Source organism: Myotis brandtii, unplaced genomic scaffold (assembly GCF_000412655.1).
Source record: "Myotis brandtii unplaced genomic scaffold, ASM41265v1 scaffold2271, whole genome shotgun sequence".
Lineage (NCBI taxonomy): Eukaryota > Metazoa > Chordata > Mammalia > Chiroptera > Vespertilionidae > Myotis > Myotis brandtii.
Genome location: NW_005358524.1, coordinates 256,814 through 264,611, shown reverse-complemented (window position 1 = coordinate 264,611; position 7,798 = coordinate 256,814). Strand labels below are relative to the sequence as shown.

The 7,798-nt window shown below is 50.3% G+C and overlaps 1 protein-coding gene across 1 annotated transcript in view; it reads right to left on the bottom strand.

Annotated features, from left to right (window-relative positions):
* Positions 1-3,480: 3,480 nt before the first annotated feature.
* LOC102241645 (DLA class II histocompatibility antigen, DR-1 beta chain) overlaps positions 3,481-7,798 on the bottom strand; it is a 155,201-nt gene continuing 150,883 nt past the window's right edge. The window contains exons 6-7 of the mRNA XM_014539735.1: positions 4,077-4,100; positions 3,481-3,797 (exon numbers count right to left, since the gene is read on the bottom strand). Of these exons, the coding sequence (XP_014395221.1) occupies positions 3,784-3,797; positions 4,077-4,100 (38 nt within the window). The 3' untranslated portion in view covers positions 3,481-3,783. The remainder of the gene's footprint in view (positions 3,798-4,076; positions 4,101-7,798) is intronic.

Sequence of the window (7,798 nt, the reverse complement as noted above, 5' to 3'; positions counted from 1 at the left end):
TAACAATGTTATTTAAGTTGATTGTTGCTTAAGCTCAAATGCTTTCTAAAACTACATTTTTTACTCACCGTCATGTTTATGTATTTGACATCATATTTTACATCTTCTCTTGTGTGTGTATTCCTTAATGCAGTGGTCGGCAAACTCATTAGTCAACAGAGCCAAATATCAACAGCCCTTCTTCAAAATAGACTCCCCCAGGCCGAAAACCGACTTCTGTGAATGGGCCATGAAGTTTCAATCACACTGTATGTGCAAGCCCGCACATGGTATTTTGTGAACGAGCCACACTCAAGGGGCCAAAGAGCTGCATGTGGCTCACAAGCGGTAGTTTACTGACCACTGCCTTAATATATTACTGTGTTACACATGCTTTTACCACTTTTGTATATTAATCTTCCTCTAGCTCTATAATTGGTTGATCTGCTACACCTACAACTGTTTGCCTTTATCAGTGAAAATTTTTTCTTTCCAAAATTTTGTTGTTTTAGTTTTGGTATTTTCCATTTAAAGAAGGTTCCTTAACTTTTCTTTTAATGCTCATTTAGTGGTGAGAACTATTTCATCATTTGATTATCTGGGAAACTCTTTATCACTACTTTAATTCTGAATGCTAACCTTTCTGGATAGAGTATACTTGATTGTAGGTTTCTGCCTTTCATCACTTTGAATATTTTGTGCCATTACCGTATCTGCTGAAAAATCAGCTGATGGTCTTATGAAGGATCCCGTGTACATAATGAACTGCTTTTTCTCTTGCTGCCATTAAGATTCTTTAACTTTGGGCATTTTAAATATGATGTGTCTTGATATGGGCCTCTTTGGGTTCATTTTGTTCGGAAGTCTCTGTGCTTTCTGGAATTGGATGTCTGTTTTCCTCACCAGATTGGGGAAGTTTGCAGTCATTATCCCTTTTAGTAGGTTTTACATCCCTTTCTCTGTCTTCTCCTTCTGGGACCCCTATGATTCAAATCTGGGCACACTTGATGTTGCCCCACAGGTCCCTTAAACTATCCTCATTTTTGATAATATTATTTTTTTTCTTTTTGCTGTTCTTATTTACTTTCACTACCTTGTCTTTCAGCTTGCTGATCTCATTCTCCTGCCTCAACTAATCTGCTGTTGTTCCCTCTGGAGTATTTTTATTTTCATTTCAATTATCATATTCCTCAGTTCTGATTGGTTGTTTTACATATTTTTCTATGTCTCTGTTGAGGTTCTCACTGAATTCATCTATCCTTCTCCTGAGTTCATTGCGAATACTTATAACCAGTGTTTACTTTCAACTCTTTATCGGGTAAATTGCTTATGTCTTACTCATTTCCTAGTAGTTCTTATTTGTTTATGTTTCCTTATCCCTTATTGGAATACATTTCTCTGTCTCCTCGTGTGGCTGTCTCTCTATGTTTGTTTCTATGAATTAGGTGAAACAGCGACCTCTCCCCGTCTTGAAGGAGAGACTTGTTTAGGAGCCTCTCCTCTGTAGACTGTGTGAGCCAGGTGTCTTTAGCAGGCTAGCCGGAGCTGCAGTGGGAGTGGGCCATGGGGAGCCCTGGGGGTAAGGGGCCCTGAGCTGGAGTGGGAGTGGAAGTCCTGGGGACAAGCCACGGAGCTGGTGTGGGCCTGGGGCCTGGGGACTGGGCCTCGTGTGCACCCTGACCACCAAGGCTAGCTGGCTGAAGTACCTGACTTATGTCCTGTCCATAAGACCAAGTGGGAGGGAGAGTGTCAATGAATGACTGGCTCTTACTGGTGCTCCCGACACCGGAGTGGGTTTCTGCAGTTCCCCTCCCACTTGGCAGCTGTTCTCGGTTAGTAATTGGATTTTCCTCCTTATAGTCTAGGTGCCCTTTCAGCCACTGTTTTTTCACTTTACCCAGAGGGGGCGAGTCTGCACATACACCCTCAGGGATCCCTGCCCACTGCAGGTCAGTGCTGGCAGTGGGTGTCCATGGTGCCATGTCTATGTCTCTCCCTCCTGTGTCTATGGGATTTCTCTCCTGTTGGTCGAGCAGAAATTGTTCAGTCAGCCCTCCTTTCCTCTCCAGGGGGAGCTGCTCTGTCTGCATGTGGGAATTTAATGTGAAATGGGAGGAGGTGAGCTCAGGCCTTTCCTTCACTGTCCTCTTGGACTGGGAACCCTTGATTGATTTACTGTTTTAGCTTTTTCCTAGCATCTGCTTCTTGTCAGTTTGTTTCAATTGCTATAGTTTGTTGTTTTTTTGTTTTTATGTATTGCTTTTTAAAACTTTTGAATTAAATTATTACATAAAATATTTGAATGTTACTCAAGTTAAAACTATTAAGTAAGATATATATTCAGAAAAGTACAGATCCCTTCAATCTATTTCCTCATTTTGCCCTGAAGACAACCACTTAAACAATCCATTCCTTGTTACTATAGACAGATGACTGGTAGATAGAAAATAAATATGCAGATGAGATGAACAGGTTTATCTATATGTCCTTTCTCTCCTCTTCTGTCTTATTAAACAAAACGCTGCATAAAACTCTGCTGCTCGTTGCTCACACGCATTGGGAGGCCACCCCACAGGAGTCTCTCACGTTCCCTCCAGGGCAGAGGATTGCACGCTGGTGGCACATCAGGGACCCACACGCTCCCCTGGGTGCCCAGCAGGGGCCCTGGTTGGTGCTCAGATAAGGTCCACACAGGGTTTCCTGTGACAGACAGTGAGTTTGCCACACAAGCTGGAGGCCTCAGAAGCGCACCTTTCCCACTAGAGTGGCAGCTCTGTCCTGATGGCCTCCGGGACCTGCTCATGGGGAAGGTGCATCTCAAGGCAGAGTCAGCACAGCAGGCATTTTATCTGAGACACAAAAAGACTGAGGTATAGAAGTCATCAATAGACTAATACCGTAAAAAGGGACTTCAAGAGGTACTGGGTTTAGGCATTTTCTTTTAAAAAATTAGAGAAAAAGAATGAAACGAACATGATTATAGAAACAGTGAAGACATCACATCCTTACAAGTGGCCTGCTTTTCTTTTTGTTTTAAAAAAGAAATATTTTTTATTGATTTCAGAGAGGAAGGGAGTGGGAGAGAGAGATAGAAACATCAATGATGAGAGAGAATCATTGATCAGCTGCCATCTGCATACCCTCCACTGGCGATTGAGCTAGAAACACAGGCATGCGCCCTGATGGTGACCGGAATTGAATGGTGACCTCCTGGTTCATAGGTTGACACTTGACCACTGACCACACCAGCTGAGCTTGCCTGCGTTTCTTATACTTGCTGTTCCCTCTGTATCTCAGGGGAAAGGAACCTGTGTACTTGTCTTTGAGAAACACCGACAGAGGAGACCACCGTGTTCAGGTCCATGGCAGGCTCTCTCCTGGCTCAGAAACCAGGCCGATTAAAGAAGTAAAAACTAATGAAAAAGCAGGACAGGAACTAGGAAGCCTTTTCTTCCTACTTCCTGCCCTTGAAGCCTGTGAGGCAGATGGTTTCACTCCATATTTAACTGAGGAACATTTTTACAAAGAAATGTGGGCAGAGGTGAGCTAAGGTGCTCAGCAGACAGCCAGGGTTGAACACACAGGGACAGGGAGGGATGGTAAGGTTCTGAAGTCAACACTGGGGCCTCCAGGTCCAGGGCAGGCAGGAACCCAGCAGGGAGGAGCTGCTGGGGGTCAGGAGCCAGGACCCAGCCAGAGTCCAAGGCGGCTCTCCTTTTGGAGTGAGAGCCCAGCAGGAAACCTCTTCAGGCTGCAAAGGGTCCTGACAAAAGGTTCTCTCCTGCCCTTGTCCCCATGGCCACCTCAGCTCAGGAGTCCTGCAGACAGAGGACAGTGCTGTTCCCAGGCCCAGCCAGCAGGGGCGCTGCCCTCCCAGGCCTCCTGCTGTGGCTCCCAAGTGAGAAGAAACATCCTGAGGCCCCAGGAGCCAAAGCTGCTTCAGAGCTGCCTCTCACCAGGCGGGAGGAGATCCTGTAGTGTAAGCGGTTGCCAAAGCCACACCCAGGCTCCCCGCTACCTGTCCCCTGGCTCGTCCCCTGCACCTTCTGTTCTAGGGAAACCGAATGTGTCTCTGAGAGAGGATTAAAGAGCGTTACCTGTGGGCTGAAGTCCAGAGTGTCCTGGGAAGAGAAGGAAGATGCCACTTAAAAGGTATGAAGGTAAGTGTGACCCCAACACAGGGTCCCCCGCCCAGGCCACCTGAGCTTCTCTAGCAGCACCCCCACCTGCTGACACCAGAGCAGGGATGAGAGCAAAAGCTGAGAGCAGTGGCCTAAAAGCTGTGACATCCAGTTTCATGTTAATGACAGCAGGGCCTGCTCCTCCATGTACCTCAGGATCTGCACCCAAATCCCCATGTGGCTTAACCCCTCTCTACCCCCACAGCCATGACTCCTCATGTCTCCACCCTAAGTAACCGGGAGCTGGTTATTTCTGCATTTCCAGGGAACATGAGACCGACAGGGAAAGAGAGGTTTCTACTGCGTTACCCAGAGCTCACCCAGCAAAGCCCCAGTTCTCCCCACTGTCTCGCGACCTCTGCTGCCAGCAGCTCCTTACCTTTTTGAGCCCTGAAGTAGATGAGCAGCCCCGCCCCGAGGAAGAGCAGCCCCAGCACGAAGCCCCCGGCTCCACTCAGCACCTTGCTCTGTGCGGATCCAGACTGGGCCCCTGAGAGAAGAAGCTGGTTTCAGTGGGTTTGGCCCAAAGCAACTTCTCTAATGGAGACCCTGGGATTGAGAGCTTGGGGGAGGGGGAGAGGGGCAGGGAGGGGGGCTGCCCAAGAAGAAGCAGAACAATAGCCATTTCCACAAAGGAGACTGAGGTCACACTGAGTAGGTACAAGGCCCAGGCACTGGCCTCAGGTCCCCTCACTCCCAACCCAAGGCCACTGCTTCGGCCTCTGAGGGCTGCGGAGCCTGGGGCTCAGTGACCTCCAGGACTTGCCCCGGTGACAGAGCCGCAGAGGGCAGAACAGACGGGGCTCTCCCGTGGCAGGAAGGTCCCCACGCTGTGGAGGATGCGCCTCTTCCCAGATCACATTGGGCAGCTCAGCGCAGGCAGAAGCACCTGCACAGCTGACAGGGGATGGTGCCCAGGGCCAAGGGGCACCATGACGGGGAGAGTGTGATGAATTCAAAGCAGGGCAGGCAGGGCGCCCTCCAGGTCTATGGGTGTCCACAGAAGCGATCACAGGGCTCCCCTGTGGCCTGTGCTGAAAGAGAGACATGAGCAAAGGAAAATGGGGTGTGGGGAGAGGGCACCCTGATCCTCAGGGACAAGCAAAGGCCCCTGTGGGGGGAGTGAGGCGGGGGAGGTCAGAGGGCATCTCACTCCATTCCAAGGTGACAGGGCTGGTCCTGCTGGGGTGCCGCACTTGGCAGGTGTAGACCTCCCCGCTCCGGGGAACTGTTTCCAGCATCACCAGGATCTGGAAGGTCCAGTCCCCATTCCGGATCAGGCCCGTGGACACCACCCCGGCCTCCTCTTCCTGGCCATTGCGCAGCCAGCGGACCTCAATGTGGCCCGGATAGAAGCCGTTGACGGAGCAGACCAGGAGGTTGTGGTGCTGCAGGCGCTGGGTTTTTGCAGTATACACGGTCACTGAGGGCTCAGCTAGGACAGAGAAGGCGGAGGGAGATGTGAGCAAGACAGGCAGGCCCCTTGGTGGCTCCCTTTCGGCCTAGTCTCCTGTCCCAGGCTCCAGGCTCCAGGCACCCCCTCCTACCGCCCTGTGGCCCTGCAGGAGGTAGTGCCATGGGCCTTGAATCTCTGTCTACATCAGGGGCCGCTGGATTTGAGAGACTCTGAGGAAATTTGTGTGGGTTTTTTCCCCCCCATAATTTGAAACAGTTACTCATCATTGAATTGAAGTGTTTACAAATCTTTGCAAGGCACAGAGTGTGTGAGTTCCAGTGTGATTTCTGGGGCAGGGCTGCCTGGTCACATCCAGGCTGTGCCTCTTACTGGGTGATACTGGGGGATCCTCTCTGCTCAGCTCCTCACCTGCAAAGGGGGTGATAATACTAACTCACCGCTTAAGGACATATGAAGACCAATGGGCCTGAAACATGTACAACAGCGGCTGGAACGTAGCCATCACTATATGTCAGCTGTTTATCACATATGGAGAGAGAACATAAGGAAAGCCGTGGGGAGACCTGGGGAACAGCCTGGGGAGATGGGGACTCAGGGTGTGAAGTCCTGGGAATGTGATCACACCTGAGAGCACAGAGATGGTCCCCCTGGAAGCAGGAAGGACGGGGGATTCCCTAGCTCCGGGGGCTGAGTCCTGAGGGAGAGGGAGGAGCAGGGCAGCATCATTATAACACTGACAGTGACACTCACTGAGCAACCCGCTCCTTCTCAAAAGAAGCCGACCTGTTATTGGGATTCCTGTCATTTTATAATTGTCTCTCTTTTCAAGCTGACATTTGAGCTCAGGGCAGGGGCTGGGACTCATTAATACGTGTGCTTCCTGCTGAGACCAGGCTCAATGAATACAGATTTGGAGGAGGAGGAGGAACAGGAAGAGGAGAAGGGGGAGCAGGAGGAGGAGGAGAAGAAACCTGGGGGAAACATTTTTACTGTATCCCAAAAGGGTAGATTTTAGATTGATGGTAAATCATTCCTAGCATTGGAGGAGTGCATTTCATTACCTTAAAGATGTTTAAATTCTTAACATGGAAAGAAATAAAACAGAATGAAAACACAAGGCAGGAGCAAGTGAAAATGCTGAATCAAATGTTAGCAAAGTGTCCCTCTTGCTGCCTAGAGAGCCTGGAAATTCACTGAGAAAAGGCCCGGACCCCAGGGATGACGGACAATAGGCCATTCTTGGAGCAGGAACAGCCATTAGCCGACACGTACGTGAAAAATGTTCAAGAACCTTAGAAATCAGAGAAGGATAAATTAAAAATAAAAAACAAAATTTCAAGTGAGTATTTGGCAATATTGAAAAAATATTTAACAAAATAGAATGTGAGGTAAATTGTCTCAACTCTAAAAAGTTAACATGAAATTACTTAAATGCTGTCAGCCTGTGTAGATGTGACATCAGTGTGTTAAATAACAAAATTACAATTAGACCCTGGCTCATCATCACCCCCTCTGTAAACACAGGGCCACTGAGGGGGAAACAAGACACTGAGACCTAAAGGAGCTCAGAGAGGCCAGAGGTGCCGCGGAGGCCCCGCCCCTCACACCCAGCCTGACCTTCCGCCCAGGGAAAGGCTTGTGCACCCAGCACCCCTATTCCAGGGCTCAGGGTCAGGGAGGTTTGGCCAAGACAGACCGACTCCTTCCTCACACTTCCCTCCCCCCTGCTCCCCAAACCCTCCCCCGACTGGACAGAACTGGGCACCCCCAGAAACACCCTACACAGGACAGGACCACAGGGTCCCCACAGCCGCCCTCAGGCCCCTCATGGGTGCTCCTCACAGCCCTGTGTGCGCAACCCTGCCCCCCACTCCACCCACTTTGGCGAGGCAATAGGAATCCCTCAGCCCCCACGTAGTTGTATATGCAGAGTGTGTCCACCTCGGCCCGCTCATCCTCCATGAGGTCCTCCTGGCTGTTCAAGTACTCGGCGTCCAGCCGCCCCAGCTCGGTCACCGCGCGATACTCCCCCACGTCGCTGTCAAAGCGCAGGTACTCCTGCCCGTTGTAGAAATATCTCTCCAGGAACCGCACCCGCTCCGTCCCGTTGGAGAAATGACACTCGAACTTAACCTGCTCCAGGAAATGCCCTGCGGGGACAGGAATGACCCATCACGCTGGTGAGAGATGATGGCGACGCCGCCCAATGCCGGCGGCCAGG